The sequence below is a fragment of the Xenopus laevis genome, chromosome 3S, assembly GCF_017654675.1.
Source record: "Xenopus laevis strain J_2021 chromosome 3S, Xenopus_laevis_v10.1, whole genome shotgun sequence".
Classification (NCBI taxonomy): domain Eukaryota; kingdom Metazoa; phylum Chordata; class Amphibia; order Anura; family Pipidae; genus Xenopus; species Xenopus laevis.
The window spans coordinates 13,640,993-13,666,576 of record NC_054376.1 but is presented as its reverse complement, the minus strand read 5'-3'; the positions used below and the strand labels follow the sequence as shown (position 1 = coordinate 13,666,576).

The 25,584-nt window shown below is 39.3% G+C and overlaps 1 protein-coding gene across 11 annotated transcripts in view; it reads left to right on the top strand.

The window, feature by feature from the left end:
• The window catches only part of LOC108712621 (rap guanine nucleotide exchange factor 6), a 136,797-nt gene extending 112,489 nt beyond the window's left edge, over positions 1 to 24,308 (top strand). For 8 of the 11 annotated variants that reach the window (XM_018254917.2, XM_018254918.2, XM_018254920.2 and 5 more), the window contains 7 exons: positions 1,816 to 2,004; positions 3,419 to 3,553; positions 7,814 to 7,927; positions 10,223 to 10,442; positions 13,698 to 14,188; positions 16,850 to 17,158; positions 23,842 to 24,308. In XM_018254917.2, the coding sequence (XP_018110406.1) occupies positions 1,816 to 2,004; positions 3,419 to 3,553; positions 7,814 to 7,927; positions 10,223 to 10,442; positions 13,698 to 14,188; positions 16,850 to 17,158; positions 23,842 to 23,867 (1,484 nt within the window). In that variant the 3' untranslated portion in view covers positions 23,868 to 24,308. The remainder of the gene's footprint in view (positions 1 to 1,815; positions 2,005 to 3,418; positions 3,554 to 7,813; positions 7,928 to 10,222; positions 10,443 to 13,697; positions 14,189 to 16,849; positions 17,159 to 23,841) is intronic. The other 3 variants (XM_041588015.1, XM_041588018.1, XM_041588017.1) reach the window with 1 other exon arrangement.
• The last annotated feature ends 1,276 nt before the right edge of the window (positions 24,309 to 25,584 follow it).

The window sequence follows — 25,584 nt, the reverse complement described above, 5'->3', positions numbered from 1 at the left end:
TATTTAAGCTGGCCAACTACGTCAAAGTCATCCCATATCTGGCCAGTACTTTATTAAACTTGCTCTTGTGTTTTTTTTATGGCAAAGGCAATTATCACTGTTTAAAGCACTTTATTAAACTTTCATTTTACCAAACACCCAAGGGAATACTGTCTTAAAGGCTCTGCGCTGCACTATAGAGCTCACAGTTCTTCCAGCGAGGTTATCTTAAAAACTTGCCTTTGGCTTTACAAATAAGAAAGAAGAGAAGTCTTTTTGTGCTTCCATAGTCCTGAACAACCAGTAAGGGAGCATGATCAGTGCATCAAAGAACAAACAATAGTTTTTTGGTGTTTTTTTTTAATTATAGTATGGTATATATTATATACTGTACAAGTCATATTCATTAGACTTGTGTGAAACTGGGAATTTGCAAACCAGAACCCCCCTGGTGCAGAATATCTAAATATGTAAGTGCTCAATATCAAGTGCAAAAACACATCCACCTTGTCTGTATGGTAAACCCACTAATAGAAGGTAAAGGTATTGGACCCATTATCCAGAAAGCTCCGAATTACGGAAAGGCTGTCTCCCATAGACTCCATTATAATCAAATAATCCAGATTTTTCAAAATGATTTCTTTTTTCAAAATGATGGGGAGAGAAATCATGTGACTTTTTGTCACAAAACAAGGAAGTAAAAAAAGTTTTCACCGTCCCACCCCTAATTTGCATATGCAAATTAGGGTCCGGATTCGGTTCGGTATTCGCCCGAATCTTTCGCAAAGGATTTGGTGGTTCGGCCGAATCCAAAATAGTGGATTCGGTGCATCCCTATAAAAAAGTACTTTGATACCAGCTAAGATATACAGTAATTAATCCTTATTTGAAGCAGAACCAGCCTATTGGTTTTATTTAATGTTTACATGATTTTCTGGTAGACTTAAGGTATGAAGATCCAAATTACAGTAAGATTCCTTATCCGGAAAACCCCAGGTCCCGAGGACTCTGGATAAAAGGTCCCATACCTGTAAAAAGCAACCTCTCTGGAGAGAATAACTATTTACCAGATTCAAGAGGTATATAGCAGAGCCGGGCCAGGCGCCCGCATGAGTCGGACAGAAAGTAGAAAGGGGACTGGTTTAGGGGTATGAGGCAGAGAAGGTACATGCCTGGCATCCGCTCGTCTGGAGACATCGCCAAACGAGAGGATCTTTCCTCGATATGGCCACCAACAGCAGGGCTATATCGAGGTAATCCGAACATTCGGCCATAGGGCCAAATGATCAGATTACAACGAGAGGCGATGGGCTCCCGACGGGTTGGTCGCCGGAAAAATTAAACCTTCCCGATATTGAACGGGAAGACCCATTGGAAGCCCCCATACACGGGCAGATAAATATTCCCGAATTGGTCTAAAGGACTGATATCGCTATCTTTATCTGCCCGTGTATGGCCACCTCTAGTCCTGCAAGGTGGACACGACTGGTGGGAGCTGCATTTAAACACTTATACCTTGAATACAGTGCAGATTGGACTTGTCTGCTTTTAATTGCAACAGATGTGCATTGCCAATTTAACAGTGGCATTTGGGTGCTATGTGTGTTCGTTAGTGTGTTATATTCACTGTATAATTTGTTTTCAGTCAAGATTGCTTTTCCATATAAGTGCATTCTCATCTCGGTGTTTAGATTGCAAGATTTGGGGCACAGTTCTGGTATTTGCAGAATGCCATATTTTTGTTATTCTGCAAAACAAAAGCTAAACGTTGTGCTGGATGTATCCGTATAATTGTTTTTTTTTCACATTAAAACTGTATATCTAAACTTTTCCCAGTGGCAAAGAATTTAAGTGAGAGAAGATCTGCTAAATCTGACATGTCTCCTGCACCTTTGAGGCCATCGGGCCAAACTACCAAAGCCCATATCCATCAGCAGAACAGAATGAGCCAAGTACTACAAGTCCCTACAGTAAATTTATATCCGATCCGAAAGAAAGCACTAGCTAAGGAACAGCTTCCATGCAGTAAGTATATTCAATATACAGTATTTCTGCCCACAGATCTTATTATTGAAGTTATTATTATTAATAATAATAATAATAATAATGTGTGACAGGTAAACAGGTTAGATTATTGATTGTGAATACATGTATGCTTGTTTGTATGGGTGTGCTGGTGGGGAAACCATTCCAGATTAGGGTGAGAAAATGAAGCCAAGAAAAAGTCATTCACTTTGCAAGACGTACAGTGGAAAACCTTTGAAATCAGACGGCATTCACATGCCTCATGCTACACACATAGTGCTGCCTTAAAGGGGTTATGCACCTTTATATTTATCTTTTAGTATGATGCAGCGAGTGATATTCTGAGACAATTTGCATTTGGTTTTCATATCCTATTATTTGTCGTTTTTGCGTTATTTAGCTTTTTATTTAGCATCTCTCCAGTTTGCAATTTCAGCAATTGGGTTGCAGGTTTTGCTTCCAATAAGGATTAATTATATCTTTGTTTTGATCAGGTACAAAGTGCTGTTTTATTATTACAGAGAAAAAGGAATCATTTAAAAAAAAAAAAATTAATAAAATGGAATCTATGGATAATGGATCCCATACCTGTAGTAGGGAGTATTTTAACAAGGTGGTGTTACAGGTCAGATAGGTATGTTGTGAAGGAATGAGGAAAGAGCCATGGGCAGATTTGACTCCATGAACATGGTAAATATTTCAGTGGGTGTTCGTGGAGGAAATGGAAAATGTTTGTCGGAAGAAGGAAAATGAGGGTGATTGCCTTGATTGGTACAGGCTAAGGTTATTTCTGAAATATTCATTAAAGGAGAACTAAACCCCCCTGACAGCTAAAAGCACCCTTTTGCTTCTCCACTTTCCCCCCTCCCCGCATAAGTGTCCCATCCAGCAACACTGACTTAAATGTGCAGAGTAGCGCAGCGGAGCTCAGGGGCACCATGTTCGGTCACTTCGGTATCTTCCAGATGCTTTTCTTTTTTGGTAATTCATGGAGCTTTCCCACTCCAACTGCACATGCGACAAAAGTGTCTGCACTCACTTCACAAAGATACTGAAGCAACTGATATGGCGCCCCTGAGCTCTGCTTTGGAATAAAAATGCACCAGGAAGTGCTGAGAAAACCAAGCTATAGACTGGTTATGTCGGTTATCATGAAAGGTGTCCTGGCTATAGATTAATCAAATGTTCTCAGACAATTCCAAAAGATTTTGGTTTGCTTAGAAAAAAATATAGAGCGACGGCAAAAGATCTGCAATTTTGATTATTGTCGTATTATTGTAGTATTGTCTAATAATAAGTAGTACTGAAAGGTGTGATATATAAATTCTAACAAGAATCCTATCTCATGGCTTATTTCAAGATGTCCCATTGTGATATTCAAACAATTGTTCTACTCTTTGTTATTCTTTCCTAGCTTCAGGAGCTCCACAAAAAATCTCTGGCTTGACAGACGAGGTTACAGTTAAAGCACAGTTAGAAGACTCTGTTTCTCTCGTGTCATCATTGCATTCCAGCCCAGCAGCCTCCCCTCAAGGCTCTCCACGTAAAGGTAAAGCAAAATAAAGTCAAGCTAAGGAATACGTTCTGTAGGACAGGGGTCCCCAACCTTGGGGCCGAGGCCGAGAACCCGGTCGCCGACACTCCTGATCTGCAAAAATGTCCTTTTCTGGTTCTGAGTCTCCAGAATTATGATTAATTCTTTAAAGACGTGGTTTACATTTAGGTTAATATTTAGTATCTTATAGTACAGCTAATTCTAAGCATCATTTTTTGTTTTTTTATAGTTTTTGAATTATTAACAGCCATCTTCTGACTCTTTCCAGCTTTCCGATGGGGGTTACTGACCCCATCGAAAAAACGAATGCTTTGTTATTCTACAAAAGTATTGTTATTTCTACATTTCATTACTTGTCTTTCTTTCTATTTAGACCCTCTCCTATTCATATGTCAGTCTCTTATTCAAATCAATGCATAGTTACATAGTTACATAGTTAAATTGGGTTGAAAAAAGACAAAGTCCATCAAGTTCAACCCCTCCAAATGAAAACCCAGCATCCATACACACACCCCTCCCTACTTTTAATTAAATTCTATATACCCATACCTATACTAACTATAGAGTTTAGTATCACAATAGCCTTTGATATTATGTCTGTCCAAAAAATCATCCAAGCCATTCTTAAAGGCATTAACTGAATCAGCATCACAACATCACCCGGCAGTGCATTCCACAACCTCACTGTCCTGACTGTGAAGAACCCTCTACGTTGCTTCAAATGAAAGTTCTTTTCTTCTAGTCTAAAGGGGTGGCCTCTGGTACGGTGATCCTCTTTATGAGTAAAAAGGTCCCCTGCCATTTGTCTATAATGTCCTCTAATGTACTTGTAAAGTGTAATCATGTCCCCTCGCAAGCGCCTTTTTTCCAGAGAAAACAACCCCAACCTTGACAGTCTACCCTCATAATTTAAGTCTTCCGTCCCTCTAACCAATTTAGTTGCACGTCTCTGCACTCTCTCCAGCTCATTTATATCCCTCTTAAGGACTGGAGTCCAAAACTGAACTGCATACTCCAGATGAGGCCTTACCAGGGACCTATAAAGAGGCATAATTATGTTTTCATCCCTTGAGTTAATGCCCTTTTTTATGCAAGACAGAACTTTATTTGCTTTAGTAGCCACAGAATGACACTGCCCAGAATTAGACAACATGTTATCTACAAAGACCCCTAGATCCTTTTCATTTAAGGAAACTCCCAACACATTGCCATTTAGTGTATAACTTGCATTTATATTATTTTTGCCAAAGTGCATAACCTTGCATTTAACAACATTGAACCTCATTTTCCAGTTTGCTGCCCAGTTTTCCAGTTTAGACAAATCACTTTGCAAAGTGGCAGCATCCTGCATGGAACCTATAGTTCTGCACAATTTAGTATCATCTGCAAAAATAGAAACAGTACTTTCAATGCCCACCTCCAGGTCATTAATAAACAAGTTGAAAAGCAAGGGACCTAGTACAGAGCCCTGCGGAACTCCACTAACAACACTGGTCCAATTAGAAAATGTTCCATTTACCACCACTCTTTGTAGTCTATCTTTTAGCCAGTTCTCTATCCAGGTACAAATACTATGTTCCAGGCCAACATTCCTTAATTTAACCAGTAACCTTTTGTGTGGCACTGTATCAAATGCTTTAGCAAAGTCTAAGTAAATCACATCCACTGCCATCCCAGAATAGAGGTCTCTACTTACATTCTCATAAAAAGAAATTAAGCTAGTCTGGCAAGATCTATTACGCATAAAACCATGCTGGCACAAACTCATAGTATTATGATTTGCTATGAAGTCCAGTATCTTATCCTTTATTAACCCTTCGAAAAGCTTTCCTACCACTGACGTCAGACTAACTGGCCTATAGTTTTGAGGCTGAGAACGGGATCCTTTTTTGAATAGAGGCACCACATTAGCAATTCGCCAGTCTCTCGGCACTATGCCAGATCTCAATGAATCCTGAAAAATTAAGTAAAGAGGTTTGGCAATCACAGATCTAAGCTCGCTAATTACCCTGGGATGAATACCATCTGGCCCTGGACCTTTGTTAATCTTAACATGTTCAAGTCTCTTTTGAATTTCTTCATGTGTGAACCATGCATCATTAGTTGTATTACTAGAATTGGGACTGTTAAGAAGGAAACCTTCACTTACTGGTTCCTCATTTGTGTAGACAGATGAAAAATATGAGTTCAGAATCTGCGCTTTTATTTTGTTTTCATCAACCAGCTGACCCCCCTCTGATAGTAAGGGTCCCACCCCTTCCTGCTTCATTTTTTTACTATTAACATATTTAAAAAATAATTTTGGATTTTTTTTACTGCTTGCTGCAATATCCTTTTCTATAGCAATTTTAGCTTGCCTTATAGCTTCTTTGCATGATTTATTGGCCTCCTTGTACCTTATAAATGTTTCGGCTGTACCAGCTAACTTGAAAGCCTTAAAAGCACGTCTTTTCTTACCCACCTCAACACCAACGCTTCTATTGAACCAAAAAGGTTTTGCTTTGCAACAACGTTCCTTGCTTACAAGTAGAATATACTGACAAGTATATTTATTAAGCAGAATTTTAAAGACTTCCCATTTTTGTTCTGTGTTTAACCCTGTGAAAAGCATTTCCCACTTAATATGTTGCAGAGATGCCCTTATACTGTCAAAGTTTGCACGTCTGAAATTGAGTGTTTTAGTTACTCCCTTATAGAATTGCTTCTGCAACAGAATCTCAAAGGAGACCATGTTATGATCACTATTCCCTAAATGCTCACCCACACAAATGTTAGAGATGAGTTCAGTATTGTTAGTTATTACAAGGTCCAAAAGAGAGTTATTCCTAGTAGGTTCTTAAACGAGCTGGTTGTCATTCAGCATATTTACAAACCTACTAGCTTTTTCTGTCTTAGCAACCCCATTACCCCAGTCAATGTCTGGATAATTGAAGTCACCCATAGCAACAACTTGACCCAGCTGTGAAGCCGCCTGTATCTGCAAGAGTAGCTGGGCTTCATACTCGACACTTATACGAGGTGGTTTTTAGCATACACCAATGATAATTCTTTTTGTTACCTTTTGCCCAGTCAAAATCTCTACCCAGAGTGATTCTACACCCTCACCAGTGCCAGCTATTTTTATTTCTTTAGCGCATGGCTTTAATTCAGGCTTTACATACAAACACACTCCTCCACCCTTTTTAATCCCTCTGTCCCTCCTAAAAAGGGTGTAAAAAAAAGGGTGTAACCATTTAAATGCATGGTTGCTTGGGTAATTTGGACCCTAGCAACCAGGTTGCTGCTGAAATTGCAAACTGGAGAGCTGCTGAATAAAAAGCAAATACAAAAAAAAACGCAAATAATAAAAATTGTGAATTGTCTCCGAATATCACTCTACATCAGATTTTTTAATGGTCAAATAGTAAATTCAAATTTTGAATACTTTTTTGGTGACAAAATCTATACATTCGAAATTTTAATCCCCCAGTTTGACTGTAAATTCGAATGTGAGATTTATCACACCTCGACCATGGAAACCGTTTTAATTGGATTATTCACCAGCTAAAACCTGCCGAGTTCAAGTCAATGGCAGAGGTCTGCTGAAGCATTTGACTATGTTATTTGCCTTCCTGACATTCGAGTTTTCTTTCGGTGGGAAAACTTGATTCAAATTCGTTTCGAATTTTCAGGTCGTGGCTATTCAATCGAATATTAGACGTTCAAAATTTTTTTTAAATAACCTCCCATTCGAGTTGTGAGTATATTTGAATTTATTAGAGAAAAAAAAAATCCATATAAATTTGAAATGTATATGGAAATCTTCCCATAAAAGTTAATTTAAAGGTGAACATCCCCTTTAAGGGTGGTGGTAGACGTGGCTACTGGGAGAGATTAGTCACCAAGCGACAAATCGCCTCTTCTTTGGGCGACTAATCTCCCCTAAATGCCTTCCTGCCGGCTAGAATGTAAATAGCCAGCAGGATGGCACTCTGATTGCTTTGGCTTTCAGAAGTCGTCCGAAGTTTCTTTGTGAGGCAGCGTTCCGAGTGCCATCCTGCTGGCGATTTACATTGTAGCCGGCGGGAAGACATTTAGGGGAGATTAGTCGCCCGAAGAAGAGGCTATTTGTCACTGGGCGACTAATCTTCCCCCAGTAGACACGTCTGCCACCACCCCTAAGTCTTGGAAACTTCAAAAATTTCTTGGTTTTTTAGCATTATACCTTTTCTTTCATGAATTTTCTTTAATGTGAGTTTATTTTGTTTTCCACAGGTGTTAGCATTTCAAGATCAGGGAACTCCAGTCAGATGAACCTCTCTGGATCCTCCTCATCACTAACCAGTGATCTAAACCAGAAGATCTGCACTCAGCGTGGCTATGGAATAGGTGGGAGTTATTTGTAAATAAAAAAAAATAATCCGCAAATGGCAGACAACACAAGGCAAAGCTCAGGGAGTATCAGAGGAAAACATGAAGCTCAGTGCCAGAGCCATGAAGCATGCATAAATGTTTAACTGCATAAAGCAGGACTTCCATACACATTAAAACAGAAGAAAGATAAAGCAAAATAAAATGAGTTTGAGCTGAGTACCTTCAGTATGATGTAAAGAATGACATTCTGAGACCATTTGCAATTGGGCTTACATTTTTTATTGTTTGTGATGTTTAAGCTATTTAGCTTTTTATTCATGAGCTCTCCAGTTTGCAGTTTCAGCAATCTGGCTGCTACAGTCCCAATTTCACTAGCATTCACGCACTCATTTGAATAAGAGACTGGAATATGAATAGGGGAGGCCTGAATAGAATAAATTAGTACTTACTAAAACCTTTCTGCGTTGTTATGACAATGGAAAAGCTAGTAACAGTGGTTAATGAAGTAGAACTAAATGCTTTTGCACAATGTTCATGAGGTCTTTTGCAATTCCTGCTTCTTTTCCGTGTGAGGGCAGATTTGTTAATGTGTATTATTTTAGTTTCCACTGAAAAGACACTTCGCTAGTGAAAGAGACACACTACTGATCATTTGCACTCTTATCGGCAGGCGAATTTTTGCTCTGGCGAATGGACACAACTCCACAAATTCACTAAGATGCGGATTTTACTGAACGTTACCTCTTTTCCCAGACTTGCCTTCGCCACCCTAGACAAAAGTGCAAAGTGCAATGGAGTAGATAGGAGTTACTCAATTTTTAGTGGAAAAAGTCCCAAAAAAAACTGACGTCTTTTCCTTTTTTCTTGGTGAAAGGTCTATAAATTTTTTTTGGGTAACAGGGTTCCCCCATACATTTTCTAACATGCAGAACATAAACTATACACTGGGCTCGTGTGTAGGGCAATATTACAACTTTATTTTATTTATAAAGGTTCCCTGGACTTGTATAATGTAATGTATTTGCTGCAACTTATACGTCCATGTAACTTTATCATTTCCCGCAGTATGCAAATTAGCCAACGCTAGTGCATCTTCGCTTTGATTGCCGAAGTAACGCTAGGAAAAATTTGCCAGCGTTTGACACCCTGGGCGCAACTTTTTTATGCTAATATTATTCTTGTTTAACTGATACTGGGATCTGTCATCCAGATCATAATGGGTGGTCCTGGGCCCACCAGAGCTGCCACTATAGGGGCACCCACTCCCGGACCCCCTGCCTCAGCAGTGAGGACACCTGGTTCCGCAAATACTGCTCTGCCTTGCGTATATAAATGCTTTCTCTTTTTGTGCCGCGATCAAGGCTGGGTGAAGCTCACAGTGCAGTATCCAGGGTATCTGCAGAAGCGGGTCTGGCTCAGTCTAACCTGCCAAGATACAACATTATTTAATCACCATTTACCAGCTGCACTTTTCCATGTTTCTGTTAAAGGGCATTTAAAGGCAAAAAAATAAAATCCCATTTTTACTTTCTTTAATGAAAAAAAAACCTATCTCCAATATACTTATAAAATGTGTATTGTTTTTATAAGAAATCTGACTGTATGCAGTGAAATTCTACCTTCATTTACTGCTGTGGATAGGAATTGTCATATGGTCCCTAACTGCTCTGCACGGAAACACATACAGTACTTATGAACAGCAGGGGAGCCCCGCCTTACATCCCAGCCATGCAGAACTCAAGCAGCTTTGTTTGTTTCCCTGTAGAGCAGTTGGCGACTGTGTAGAGATTTTTATTGGATTTTATTTTTGTCTTGACATCCCCTTTACTGTTTCCAACTCCAGCTGCAGGGGCAAAGATCATGGAGCCAGATTTAAATAGATAAACTGGGATTCTATTTGGAGGATCATTTTGCTGCAGCCACTGGTTCTGCAGAGTTGGAGAAAGTTTGTATTAAACAATACAAAAACTCTAAAATCCACATTAGATTACATGACATCAAAGGACCCAGTGCAGTCTGCATATTCTGATTATTAATCAGTCTTGCTGTATCGGCTTCTGGTAGATATTTGACTTGGGCTGTTTTGATAATTGATGCCGATCCCTAAGCAGCCCAGATCACACTGAGCATGTGCACAGTCTTGGTCTTGCAAAGATGTTTAACAAAGTTACAAGATGGTAACCCCCTGAGGCTTGTGGTGCAGTAAGTTCATGTTTATGTTTAGTATACAAAATACAGCATTTCTAGCCTTATTCTATTTTAGACTTTACTTCCCCTTAAAATGTCACATTTATTCACCTTACATTACAGGCTACGCCACAAAACCATCAGCGAGATCTGATAACTTTTCAGACTCGAGCAACAGTGAGATCTCATCACGGTCAAGTCTAGTCAGCAATTGCTCAGTAGATTCCATGTCGTCAACCCTTCAGGATGAAAAATCTTTGCCTCATCCACATGCTGAGTCAATGGGAACAGCAGAAAGGAAAGAAGTTCATCCGTCCTCTGAGTATAACCAGCCCTGTAGTAGGTAAGGGCTATTTCTGTTTAGTAACTACAGGTATTACAACAAACAAAAAAGCATTTCTCCAATATTTTGAAACCTGCTTTTTTTTTTTTACTTTTCAGTTGCATTATTTTACAGTGCTAATGTAGCAAGAAATCAACTTTTATTTTGTTATTAGAAAGTCCTTCAAGGTAAAGTAAACCTTTAAAATAAGTGAATGTAAAACTGATGAGAGGGCTATTCTAAGCACTTTTGTAATTTACATTCATTATTTATTTTGGTTTTTATTCCAAGATATCAAGGGATACATGTACTGTTAATATGAATGAATTTTGTTTACGACAGAGCCACCTGCTGATCAGTTTCTCACTAGTCTGACCCCAAGTAGAAAAAAAATTAGAAAACTTTCTGAAATATTTCCTAAGCAGAAGAACATCAGAGCAGCCTCTTTCTTTCTCCTGACAACTTCCTTGACTACTTGGTGGTCAGACTCGTTGGAAACTGACCAGCAGGTGGCGCTGTCGTAACAAAAGTCATTCATATTAACAGTACAGATTTCCCTTAATATCTTGGAATAAAAAATAAATAATGAACGTAAATTACAAAAGTTCTTAGAATGGCACCCTCATCAATTATACATTCACTTATTTTAAATGTTTACTTATCCTTTAAAGGGCAAGTCAACCCTAAAAAAGTGCCAATAAAAGAAAACATCATTCTAAGCAGCTTTACATTATACATTTATTTAAAAATGGCACTAATTATTGTGCAATTGGAGGTTAGGTGGTATCTATGGTAAAAGTGGGTTTGTTTTGGGAGATGTATGGGGTTATTGTTCTAAAACATGTTCACCCCTGCTGCAGGAGGCAGGACTTTGTACCTCATCTTTTGCTTAACTTCAGCCTGTGCATCTAAAAATTGTACAGCAAGTGGCACATTTATGTAATTAAAGGAGAACTAAACCCCTCCCCCCAGCCATGAAAAGTCCTTTCCATTACCCTCCGTAATGCCCCCTCGCCATATTAGTGCATTAGTGTAGAATGTGCAAAAAATTTTCCTGGGTCTGGTGCGCTTGTTCGATATAGAATCCCCAATGTCTAAATAAAGATAGAACTTCTATATAGTGTATTACAGTTTTTCCCGACAGGTAAGTAGGTTAGTTAGATCTACTCACAAATTAGCTGCTTGATTTTATGCTTGTCACAGGTATCGTTGCAGCGTGCACTCCAAAGTAATGTCCGGTATACCTAGGGGGAAACTGCAATAGTATAATATCGCCGGAGCTTGTGTTTCGCCCTGCGGGTAAATTGCATTTACCAAGCCTTTTGTATGTAATGCGCCTGGTTCAAATAGATCGTTGTGTGGGAGGTGGACTGTCAGTTTGCGATGATTACAGGTAGAGCTCCTGTCTCAGCGTGTCTGGTGTCCTATGTTGATGTCAGTACGGGTCTGTTGCCGGGCTCCCTTTACATGTATTGGTTCGGCGGTCCGTTATCCGACTTTGGGGATAATATAATCTACTCCACTCGTAATTTGTAAGATCATATAATATATATATATTATATTATTTTACAAATTACGAGTGGAGTAAATATATATATATATATATATATATTATATTATCTTACAAATCATCGCAAACTGACAGTCCACCTCCCACACAACGATCTATTTGAACCAGGCGCATTACATACAAAAGGCTCGGTAAGTGCAATTTACCCGCAGGGCGAAACACAAGCTCCGGCGATATTATACTATTGCAGTTTCCCCCTAGGTATACCGGACATTACTTGGAGTGCACGCTGCAACGATACCTGTGACAAGCATAAAATCAAGCAGCTAATTTGTGAGTAGATCCGACTAACCTACTTACCTGTCGGGAAAAACTGTAATACACGATGTAGAATTTCTATCTTTATTTAGACATTAGGGATTCTATATCGAACAAGCGCACCAGACTCGGGAACATTTTTTTGTATACTCTGTGGATCGGTGGATTCACATAAATCTCTGGTGCTGCTGACCATTTCCTTAATTGGTCTCTGCGCAGTGCTCACACCTGACTGAAATTAGTGTAGAATGTGCCCCTAATTGTGCAACTTACATATCTGATATTTTTAAGGATTTCCTTTTTCTCTGTAATAATAAAACAGTAGCTTGAACTTGAAAGAAACTAAGATATAATTAATCCTTTTTGGAAGCAAGAAAATCCTATTGGGTGTGATTAATGTTTAAAAGACTTTTTAGTATGGAGATCCAAATTATGTAAAGATCTCTTATACAAAAAGACCCAGGTCCCAAGCATTCTGGATAAACAGAACTTAAATATACACTTTGTGTCTGTTGTTACATTAAAGAAGAAGGAATCCACAGAGGCCATTTATTGGCAATTGATTAGCCACAATAGTGCAAGCCAGAACACTATATTTATTCCGCAGAATACTTAACCGTACCCAAGTAAACAGCTCTAGAAGCTCTGTTTGTTTAGGATAGCAGCTGCCATATTAGCTTGGTGTGACATAACTTCCTGCTTGAGTCTCTCTCTGCTTTCTCATAGCATCTCTCAGATTACAGCAGGGAGGGGAAGAAAGGGAGGGGGAGAGGAGCAAACTGAGCATGCTCAAGCCCTGCCCTGGAGGTTTAAAGGAACAGTAACACCAAAAAATTTAAGTATTTTAAAGTAATTAAAATATCATGTACTGTTGCCCTGCACTGGTAAAACTGATCTATTTGCTTCAGAAACACTACTATAGTTCAAATAAACAAGCTGCTGTGGAGCAATGGTGGAAATTGAAAAACGGCTATATGGCACAGGTTGACTAATGGATAACAAATAACACAATTAGACAGACAGAGTTTATCTGCTATCTGCTGTGTAACTTGAGCTTTTTCTCCTTTGAATAGCTGCCCCCATTGCTACACAGCAGCTTATTTATATAAACAATAGTAGTGTTTCTTAAGAAAACACAGCAGTTATACCAGTACAGGGCAACACTGCATTATATTTTCATTACTTTAAAACACTTTTTTTTTTTTGACATTGCTGTTCCTTTAAGCTGAAAACAGGAAGTCTGATACAGAAGCCCATGAGTACACAATAGAAGGAAAGAAATGCTGTGTTTCTTTAGACAGAGGACTCAGAGCAACATTAATTTGACGGTTTACTGGTGTATTTATATAGACCTTTCTGATAAAGCTTACTTAGTTTTAGCCTTTCCTTTTCCTTTAACATAAAGTTTGATCCATTTATAAACCTTCAACCTATACTTTCTCTCATAGCTGGCTTCATGCGAGGCATCCTGTCATCCGAAATGTCATAGCATGTGCGAGCGGTGAAGACGTATCTCACGACCACATTGCTGTAGAGCCGGCAGATAGTGGCCGGGGCAGTTGGACATCTTGTTCAAGTAATTCACATGACAATTTCCAATCTTTGCAAAGCCAGAAGGGACAGGAGCGCTTAAGCACTTACCGCCATTCACCTATTGACGCCCCAATTGCTGAGGCAGTGCCGGCGAACTGCAGCATAGATGAAACACAGAGTGAAGACTGTACCAAAGGAAATAGGCACTCAAACAACAGTTTGGAACTAAACGAATCTCGGCAAAGTTGGGCTTCGTCGAGCTCATTGTCAGATACTTACGAGACGAACTATGGCACCATAAAGCGAAGAGTGCTGGAAACAGGGGAAAAAACTGAGGCTTTGGGCCAACAAAGTGCGGATGTCTTTTATAAAACAGTTACTTCCACTACTGAAAAAGGACTGATAGGTAAGGAAGTGATTTGTGATTATCATTGCAAGGGATCTGCAGTATAAGCATCTGCCCTACAGCATGAGCATACCATTGGCCTTAAAGGAGCCCTTTTTAGCAACATTGCTGAGTAATGGTATCTGGCTCCTCGAAAATGATTTGCAGGATAGTGCTTATTAACTGCTACACTCCCAGGGGAACCACAGAGCACACTTACTGCATTCATTGGTTACTACCACACCTTGTTTCCGAAATGGCTGCTGTAATATAACATCATACCCTTTCTCTGCGCCATTGCATTATCAAAGCCAGGCTGCAAATCGTTCAGTGTAATTAACTGTTCAGCTGACAAATCAGGAATCATTTTAGTGACAACTTTTCTGCATTCTCTAGAACAGTCCAGATGCTTCTTCTAAATAATATAAATATTACAAAATCAGGAAGGCAAACATAGATAAGGAGGATTTGCACAAAGACCAATAAGGGTTCTGTATGGGGTTCACTTTTATTTAACGTGTTAATTAATGATTTAAAGGAGAGCTAAACTCTAAAAATGAATATGGTTACAAATGCCATATTTTATATACTGAACTTATGGAATCAACCTAAAGGTTCAGACTCTGAATAGTAGCAAGGACCGTTGAAGTTGTCACAGGAGTATCCCATCTTGGATAATGTTAGGAGTGTCTGTGACACACACATGCTCAGTAAGCTTTGGGCCCCCCTCGGTGGTGTCAGTATAAATCAAATGTCTGTCATATAAGCTGATATATTAAAGCGATACTGACACGTTCCTAAAAAAATCACAGGAATGTGTCAGTATAAAGTAAAAGCTGCACCCGTGATCGTTCCCCGAAAAGCCCCCGCACAAAGCCGTCCCCAGCCCCGCGAACCTGTGTGCTGCCGACCCGCTGACTCTACTAACAGATCTTCAGGGTCGCTTCAGTGACACTGGGCTGGGGGCGGAGCGATCCTTCCATGGGCTGAATTCCTGTTTTCATTTCGTAATTAGCCTATGGCAGGATCACGTTGCCGGCTTGGCGGGGGGCTTTGAGGGGAACAATTACAGGTGCAGCATTTACTTGATACTGACGCGTTCCTATGATTTTATAGGAACCTGTCTCTATCGCTTTAAGGATGATAAATCAGGTCACTTAAAACCTTCATTAGCTGGGCAGGAGGACAGGGTCACTGGTCAGGCTTGATAAATAGGACTTAAAGGAGAAAGAAACCCTTAATAAAAAAAAACCCTACCCCCAACCTACATAGACCCTCCTCCCCCCCAGCCTAGCTGCCCCCCCCAAGTCTTTACTTACCCCGCCGTGCAGATTCTGTCCAGCGGAGTTCACGGGCGTCATCTTCAGCCGATTTGGTAATCTTTGGAATGAGTCTGGCGAAGTAGCGCATGCATAGTTGGAGCAATTTGCGCAGGCACCGAAACTCACCAAATTTGCTGAAGCGCCAGTCTAATTCCGAAGATTACCAAAGCGGCTGAAGATAACCCGTGAACTACGCACTGAGTGGTTAGTAAAGAGTTAGGGGCATTTGCCCGGGGTAGCAGCTAGGCTGGGGTAGGAGGAGGACGGGGAGTCTATGTAGGGTAATGGTTTTTTTAACTTTAGGGTTTAGTTCTCCTTTAAGGGGAAATATGATAACTATGTCTCAGTAAGGGACTATACAATCTATTTTGTCATCCTTTATTTATCAGTATGTTTTTCCAGCAGACACAAGGGTACCGAAGGAAATTAGAAAAAGGAGGTTCCATCTTGATATACAAAATGGATTTTTACAGTTTACTCTCCCTGAAGTGGTTGTATGGGCAGATAAATTAAGCTTTACGGGTCAGGGCACACACTCAGATTTGGGGAGATTAGTCGCCCGGCGACAAATCTCCTCTTTTTTGGGGCGTATAATGTAAATCGCAGGCGGAATAGCACTTTTGAGCGATTTGTTTTTCCAAAGTTTCCTCATGAGGCAACTTCGGAAAACAAAGTTCGGGAAGATTAGTCGCCCTGAAGATGAGGAGATTTGTCGCCGGGCAACTAATCTCCCCGAATCTGAGCGTGTGCCCTGACTCTAAGAAAGAGATGGATGTTGAGAAAATACAGGGAGGAAGGCATTTCCCCCCCACTGAGGCAAAATGGAAAGGTTCCTGGTTTTTTTGTTTGCCTTCCTCTGGATAAACTAGCAGTTTAGCAGCTTTATTTTTGAACTTTAAGGACGTGTGTCTTTTTGTTACTCCGAATAATAACTAAAGAACAGCAAGACATCAAGCTTGTCCTGTCTTGCAGGTGAAATTAATTTCCATTTTCTGCTGTTAGAAACCTGACAAGTGTAATCTATTCTAACAACTTTTAGTCTAGAGAAAATATAGAACTTCCCCGGAGGTAACCTCTTCTGTGCTCTGAGATATGAAATTACCCGTATCTCTAAATGATGGTTTTTCTTTCGTGCGTCGGCCGTGATTTGCAAAACCCAAGGTCGAAATGGTTCCTGTTCCCTGAAATCTGCAGCTGCCATCATAACCAGCTTCCCCCGCATTTGCCTTTTTCATTTGCTTACATTTGATTTTTGTTTTGCCATTGTAACATTTCACTGTTTTTTTTTATTTGTTTATTTTTTTTAAACCTTTGTTCTCTCATTAACATTATTTTCATTGCTTGTCTCCTGTTGTGCTAGTGTACTGTGTCACCTCATCTAAGAAGGACAGTAGGTATAGAGAGCCACCTCCCACTCCTCCGGGCTACCAGGGGATATCATTAGCCGACATAAAGGAAGGACAACCCCACCAACCGCACTTAAAACCTCCAGATTATAGTGTGGCGATACAGAGGTCAAAGATGGTACATAAAGACCTCTCTAGGCTTTCATCAGCCTGTGTTGATAGTGAACCGGTCTCATGTGTCTCACAGAAGACGATTACCCATTGGCATAACCGGCATCAGCCTTATCCTAATGTTCAGGCTGACAAAGATAGTAAAGAAGATGGTAGGTTGAAAAGCTTGCTATAGTAGAAATTGAATTCTATCACATTTTAATGTCAGAAAGAGTTTCACTGCTGGTTGCCGCCTCCCCTCCTCTTCTGACTGTTTAAAACTTGCTTGTAAAGGTGGCCATAGACGCACAGATAATATCATACGCAACAATGGTGGGAAAAGAGCCGCCCAATATCGGCAGAAGACTTGGATATCAGTCGGCTCGTTGATCGGGCTGGACAAAAATCTTTGATCGGGTGGCTTTATAGGCACCCAAACATCGGCCATTGTTAAGTGCGGAATCGTCAAATTCTATTGTTTCTACCTGTATTTCTGACGATTCAGATCTACACGTGTGTATTGAAACAAACGAGCTTGTTTTCCAAGAGAGATCGTAATTGTTACGTCTATGGCCACCTTTACAAACTGCCTTTTTCATGGCCGAGAAGCATATTTGTTTATTATGTAAGACTTTGCATGTGTTTAACAACTTTTATTTTAGAGTAAGGTAATATATCACATTATTATACAGGTATGGGACCCGTTATCCAGAAAGCTCAGAATTACGGAAAGGCCGTCTCCCATAGACTCCATTTTATCCAAATAATCCACATTTTTAAAAATGATTTCCTTTTTCTCTGTAATAATAAAACAATAGCTTGTACGTGATCCCAACTAAGATATATTTTAAGGAGAAGGAAAGCTACAGAAGCAGTTTATTGCCAATCGATTAGCCGCAATAGTGCAAGCTATAACATTATATTTATTCTGCAGAATGCTTTACCATACCTGAGTAAACAGCTCTATAAGCTCTCTGTTTGTTTAGAGTAGCAGCTGCCATATTATCTTGGTGTTACATCACTTCCTGCCTGAGTCTCTCCCTGCTCACTCATAGCTCTGGGATTAGATTACAGCAGGAAGGGGAGAGGAGCAAACTGAGCATGCTCAAGCCCAAGCCCTGGAGGTTTAAGATGAAAACAGGAAGTCTGATACAGAAGCCCATGAGTACACAATAGAAGGAAAGAAATGCAGTGTTTCTTTAGACAGAGGACTCAGAGCAGCATTACTTTCAGGGTTTACTGGTGTATTTATATAGATAAAGCTAACTTAATTTTTGCCTTTTCTTCTCCTTTAATCCTTATTGGACACAAAACCAACCTATTGGGTTTATTTAATGTTTATATGATTTTCTAGTAGACTTAAAAGGGGTTTTTCATCTTTGAGATAACTTTTAGTATGATGTAGAGAGCGATATTCTGAGACAATTTGCAATTAGTTTTCATTTTTTATTATTTAAGTTTTTTTTTTTTTTTTGCTTTTTACTCAACAACTCTTCAATTTGCATTTTATGCAACTAGGGTCCAAATTACCCTAGCAACCAATGCATTGATTTGAATAAGCGACTGGAATATGAATAGGAGAGGCCTGAATAGAAAGATGAGTAATAAAAAGTAGCAATAACAATCCATTTGTAGCCTTACAGAACATTTGCTTTTCAGAAGGGGTCAGGGATGCCCATTTGAAAGCTGCTAAGAGAAAAAGGCAAATAATTCAAAAACGATAAAAAAATAAATAATGAAAACCAATTGAAAAGTGGCTTTGAATTGGTCATTTTATAACCACCCTTTAAGGTATGAAGATCCAAATTACGGAAAGATCCCTTATCCAGAATAACCCAGGTCCCGAGCATTCTGGATAACAGGTCCTATACCTGTAATAATATTTCCCAATACCTTATACTAAAATTGTGACAATGATAGGTTTGTGTGTACAAATTCTAAGCACAGTCTCCAGCACAATTCTGGAGGTCCAAATAGTCAATTAGTCAATGAGCCATAGTTACAAGAATATCTAGTGCACCCAGTATGTGTTCTCCCCTAAACTATGTTTTGGTTGGCCTTCATGATGGGCCTCCAGAACTACGTATTGGACCAAATTGGCACTCTCCTAAAATATGTCCTCACCTGGCCTTCAGGCTGAGCTCACCAACCAGTTTCAGGTTGTCTTCTCTAAGCGATGCAAAGGTAACATTACTTTATTCATGTATTTAAACTGTACATTTTCTGGCAGATAGGAGCAGTTGAAAAGTTTGACGCAACTGAGAGAGACTTTATAAAAACTATATGCTCAGGTCATGGGGAGGGCCTTTTCAACAATAAACCATTAACAAAAGAATAGAACCAGAAACAATATAAACTTGTTGTAGGAGTATTTCCAAAGTATAATCTAAAAAGTGAATAGTGCAAAAAAATAAGTTGGTAATGCTTTTCTTTCTGGACACTGGAATCATCTTTGGGACTGGTTCCAAGCGTAATACCAAGATGGCTGTTTGTTTTACCCTTAAAGGAGAAGGAAAGTTTAAACTAAGTAAGCCTTTTCAGAAAGGTCCATCTAAATATACCAGTAAACCCCCAAAGTAGTGCTGCTCTGAGTCCCCTGTCAAAAGAAACACTGCATTTCTTTCCTTCTATTGTGTACTCATGGGCTTCTGTATCAGACTTTCTGTTTTCAGCTTAAACCTCATTGCTCTGGGCAAGAGCATGCTCAGTTTGCTCCTCTTCCCCCCCCCCTTCTCTACTGTAATCTGAGCCCAGAGCAGGGAGAGACTCAGGCAGGAAGTGATGTCACCCAACGTTAATACTGCAGCTCCTATCCTAAATAGGGATGGACGAATTTGAGCCGTTTTGTTTCGGCAAAAAATTTTTTGACGCTCGTCTTTTTATTTTGACGCACAACGCCATACAAGTCTATGGGCGTAATTTTTTCGGCGAAACAAGCCGATACAAACAGAGAGTTTATAGAGCTTTTTACTCAGGTATGGTAAAACATTCTACAGAATAAATATAGCATTCTAGCTTGCACTATTGTGGCTAATCTATTGGCAATAAAATGCCTCCGTAGCATTCCTTCTCCTTTAAGCATTGTACTTTGTGTTGTCTTTTTGTATTTGTAAAAATAGTTACATGATAAATATCAGATAAAAAAAAGAGGGTTTGGTAAAAAGATATCCGATTTCAAATAACATCAAATCAGACTTTCCCATAGAATACAGGTATGGGACCTGTTATCCAGAATGCTCGGGTTTTCCGGATAAGAGATCTTCCTGTAATTCTAATCTTCATACTTTAAGTCTACTAGAAAATCATATAAATATTAAACACAATAAGCTGGTTTTGCTTCCAATAAGGATTAATTATACCTTAGTTTGGATCAAGTACAAGGTACTGTTTTATTATTACAGAGAAATTATTCGGATAAAATGGAGTCTATGGGTAGACATCCTTCCTGTAATTCTGAGCTAACCGGTTTCCGGATCCCATACCTGTACCTTTTCAGAACATCTAAAGATTGATCTTTCTGGTATATTAGTGTGCATGTAGCATCCACTGTGCACTTGCCATTTTATGGAATGGGCAGATCATTTTCTAACTAGATTATTTTTACTGGTAGTATCCCCTCCCCTTTATTTTTTTACATTTCTGCCCTTTTTTAATATTATATTATTATATTGACAGCAACTTACTGCATAAAACAATGATTCCCAACCAGTAGCAACATGTTTCTCACCAACCTCTTGTATGTTGCTCCCAGTGGCCTCAAAGCTTGGACATATTTTTGAATTCCAGGCTTGGAGACAAGTATTGGTTGTATAAGAACTAAAGGTGGAAATAGACGTAACAGTTAAGATCTTTCTTGGAAAGGATCTTTCCAAGAAAGATTGTTTGTTTCAATACACAAGTGTAGAGCTGATTCGTCCGATATACAGATAGAAACAATAGAATTCTACCTGTATCTGATGATTCAGCACTAACAATGGCTGATGTTCTGGTGCCTTCAAAGGCATCCAATCAAAATTTTTTGGCCAGCCCGATCGACGAGCCGACCGATATCCAATATCTGCCAATATCGGTCGGGTCTTTTCCCACCATACACGCACTGAATGTTGTACGAAAAAATTTTCGTACGATATTATCTGTGTGTCTATGGCCATCTAAAAGGAGAATTCAACCCGTAACATAAAAACCCCTACCCTACATAGAACCCCCCCACCCAGCCTACCTGGTACCCAGGGTAAATGCACCAAATTTTTTACTTACCCCTTGGTGCAGATTCTGTCCTCGGGAGTTCACAGCTGCCATCTTCTTTTCTTCGTTAAACTTCGGAAGCAGACCGCCGTTTTCGGCGCATGCGGAGTTGGAGTAATATTCTGGTCCCAAACCCGAAAGTCATGAAAATTTCTGAAAGTCATGAAAAATGATTTTTTCTGAAATTTTCGTGACTTTCGGCGCAAACGACGGTCTGCTTCCGAATTTCAACGAAGCAAAGAAGATTGCGGCCGTGAACTCCCGAGGACAGAATCTGCACCGAGGGGTAAGTAAAAAGTTACGAGCCCCAGGTACCAGGTAGGGGTGTTGGTAGGGGGTAGGGTTTTTTTATGTTACGGGTTGAATTCTCCTTTGTGTCCTGCCAAACAGAGCCTCCTGTTGATTGACAGTTCATAAATGGGCAATCACAGCATTTATCTTGCACTACTTAGGATAATTTTCATGCTCTCATTTCTCCGTAATTCTTTCGACATCTGATTGTTGCACATTAGGGTAAAAAAAAGTTGGGAACCCCCGCTCTTGTTTGGCACAAGGCAGAAAAGTAGAAGTCGGCTTGGGATTCATGTGCAGGCCTGTGGAGTGACCCAAACAGCTGTAAAAGTGTTTACTTATACAATGTGCACCTTTTAGTTGGTCCATGAGTGCATCAGTGAGCAAGTGAGACTGCTGTTTCACACCAACAGTTTTTCAGTCTGCACCTAAAACACGCACAAACGTAGCTTAGGCATTAACGTAGAACAGTCTCCATAGGCCATGATGCCACCAGGTGAGTCCTCATAAATTGGTAAATTGTGTTGCAAAGAAACGACTTGCAAATCAAATTCCATCAAATGGCCACCCTGAGATTACAGTGAGAATTGTAACCAACAAAAATAGTAATGTCCGCCAGGCACTTGCACATACAATACAAAGTAGAATAAATGATTAACCTGAAGGCAGCCTCTGTAGGAGATGGGGTTATATGATGGGACCTCTTTTGCTGGGTGAGCTTGGACCAATTACTAGTGTGTTCAATCTTTTATATGAAGTTCCTTGGACAGCAGCATTGAATAAACCTTTAGCTGGATTTAACCGTATGTATTCCAATTCCATCACCTGGAAGTAATCCTCGTTTGGATTCCCATTCTTGTGCATATTTCAGCTCCATGTCATTTTTTATTTGTATTAAAGAGTATTATTCCTGCAGTAGTTTGCCCAAGTTAATGGGGGGTTATTTACTAAACTCCAAATGCAAAAATCACGAAAAAGTTGTAATTTTTTTTTTTTGTAATAAAATCAGACTTTTAAAAAATCACGAAATTATTAATCCCATAGGATGGAAAAGTCTGAATCAGAAAATCCATAAATCAATGGGAGAAGTCCCAATGATTTTTTGATGTGCGCTGGGTTTCGCGCAATACCCTGAAGTTTTCTGGCAAAAATCCATTTTTCCGGTGAAAAATCCGAATAAAAAATCCTGAAAATCGAATTAAAAATCTGAAAAAATTGCGAAAATCTGATTTTGTTTTTCCTGCAAAGAAAATTTTCTGGGAAATTGTAATAATAAATAAGCGTAAAAAACCAGAGTGGATTTGATCTGAGTTTGTAGCAGAAAATATTGAGAAAAATTCGGACTTTGATAAATAACCCCCTATGTGTAGACTTCAGTGCATCAAGGCTAATCAAGTTTTTTCTTCTTGAGCTGTGGAAGGTCATAGGTAACCTAAGGGATAGTCAGGGTTGTTCAAGAAGTTGATTTTAGTAGGGATGCACCGAATCCAGGATTCGGTTCGGGATTCAGCCTCTTTCAGCAGGATTCGGATTCGGCCGCATCCTTCTGCCCGGCCAAACCGAATCTAAATTCTAATTTGCATATGCAAATTAGGGGCGGGGAGGGAAATCGCATGACTTTTTGCCACAAAACAAGGAAGTAAAACATGTTTTTCCCTTCCAACCCCTAATTTGGATTCGGTTCGGTATTCGGGCGAATCTTTCGCAAAGGATTCGCAGGTTCGGCCGAATCCAAAATTGTGGATTCGGTGCATCCCTAGATTTTAGTTTATGTTCTGATGTTAAACATTGGAAATCTGAGTTAGTAATTTTAGTGTGAGCATGGATATTGTGTATAGTTTGATGTAGGGAGTGATATTCTCAGACTGATTTTCATTTGTGGATTTTGAGTTATTTAACATTTTATTGAGCAGCTCTCTGGTTACTACGGTCCAAATTACTCCAGAAACCATGCACTGATTTGAATAAGAGTCTGGAATATAGAAATATGAGTAATAAAAAGTCGTAATATTTTTGTTTTAGATGGGGTCAGTGACCACCATTTGAAAGCTGGAAAGAGTCAGAAGAAATAATAAAAAAAAGATAAAAAATGAAGACTAATTGAAAAGATGCTTAGAATAGGCCACACAATAACATTTTAAGAATTAGCGTGAACTACCTTTAAACTGCTTGAGTTTCCATTGGCAAAAATCCAAACAGGTTCAAGTTTTTTGTAATGTCATAAATGTAACCTAGAAAAATGTCGCCCGTTCATTGCCACTTGCATTGTGATTGTACAACTGAACCCGTGTGCTAACATATTTTCTTCTTTCGATTGCAGAAGATGATCAAATGTCAGCGGTTTAAATTCTCGATCGTTTACAAGGCAATAAAGAAGACTTGAAAATGTTAGCAATGATGCTGAATCCATTAAACTGAAGCCGATCCCTTGCTGCTAGTAACCTCCATCCAAATTTTGAATTGATTATTAACAGTGTGAAATTGGGCCTCTTGCATTGAAGGGCATTTTTCTGCTAGAGAATTGGAGCTCTGCCGGCACTGGACAACAAGATCTGTAAAGAGAGCAGAAATCCACACCTTCTATAACCCCATCTCTCCTGTGATCCATCATAATCCTACTGCAGAGCCATGATCCCTCGGCGTTCAGTACATTACTCTTAAATCAAGTGCTATTCACTCTTCCCTTGTTTGTTTGTTTGTTTTTCTAACGAACGTGTTGATTTTAATGAAACTCAGGTAATGCTGAGAAAACAAATTTGCAAATATACGCGTGTATGTAAATATAAAGAACGGTTACAATTATTTATTTCATTGGGATTTTGAAAGACTTTATTTTTAAGACTAGATTTTTTTTTTTTTTTGTATTGGTTTGGGAATTTTCTAAAGTTTTCCAGTAAATGGTAAATGTAGTTTTTGGAGGGCAAAGAGCCATTGTTAAAAGTTAACATTCCTAATTTTTCACTGGGAATTAAGAGCCCAGTATAAATAATATGTATATACTGTAATTTAGTGATCTCCTCCCACAGTCTGGCTTAATTAGCTAATTTATATTTACAAATGGAGGAAGTGCTTTTAGGGTTGTTGTTTTTTTTTTTTTTTTCATTTTGAAAGAATTGTTTAAAACTAATGCTAAAGGGAAACCGGTGAGAAAAGGAAAATTCAATATAAGCTTCTTATGAAGTATAAACATTGTAAAATTCAGCGTTGTGGCTTATACATTGAAGTTACTCTTCACTATCTCCCTCTCAGCAATTGGTCTCTATTTATACAGCTTTCAGTTGGTTTCAGTTACGTTAAAAGTAGGGATTCCAGGATTCGACCTTTTTCAGCAGGATTCAGATTCGGCTGAATCCTTGTGCCTGTCTGAACCAAATCCGGATCCTAATTTGCATATGTAAATTAGGGGCAGGTAGGGAAATCACGACTTTTAATCCCACCCAAAAAAAATAACACTTTTTCCTTTCCTGCCCCTAATTTGCATATGCAAATTAGGATTCAGTTCGGTATTCGGTTTAATCTTTCACCAAGGATTCGGGGATTTGGCCGTATCCAAAATAGTGGATTCGGTGCATCCCTAGTTGAAAGACAATTAAAGAAGCCATACACTAGCTGATAAAAGTTGCTGGTTTGTGCTTCTGTACCAGCCCAAGACAACCACAGCCCTTTAGCAGTAAAGATCTGTGTCTCCAAAGATGCCCCAGTAGCTCCCCATCTTCTTTTCTGCTGATTCACTGCACATGCTCTGTGCTGCTGTCACTTACTGAGCTTAGGGACCCACTCACAATATACAGTACACATAGAATAGAAATGTCACAATATAAGACTGATTAGTAATTAATACAGATAGTTACTACATGGCAGCACAGAAACCAGTGCAATTAGCATCAGAATTTAATAATCAGCAAACCTGTAGCATCAGCTTAAATGAAACACCAACCTCATTTTCTGCTTGATAATTTGCAACGACCCCTAAGCTTTGCTTCTCAACAGCTGCTCAGAGCCCACTGAGCATGTGACTGTCACAGACACTTTCCAAGATGGTGACCCCCTGTGACAAGTTTGA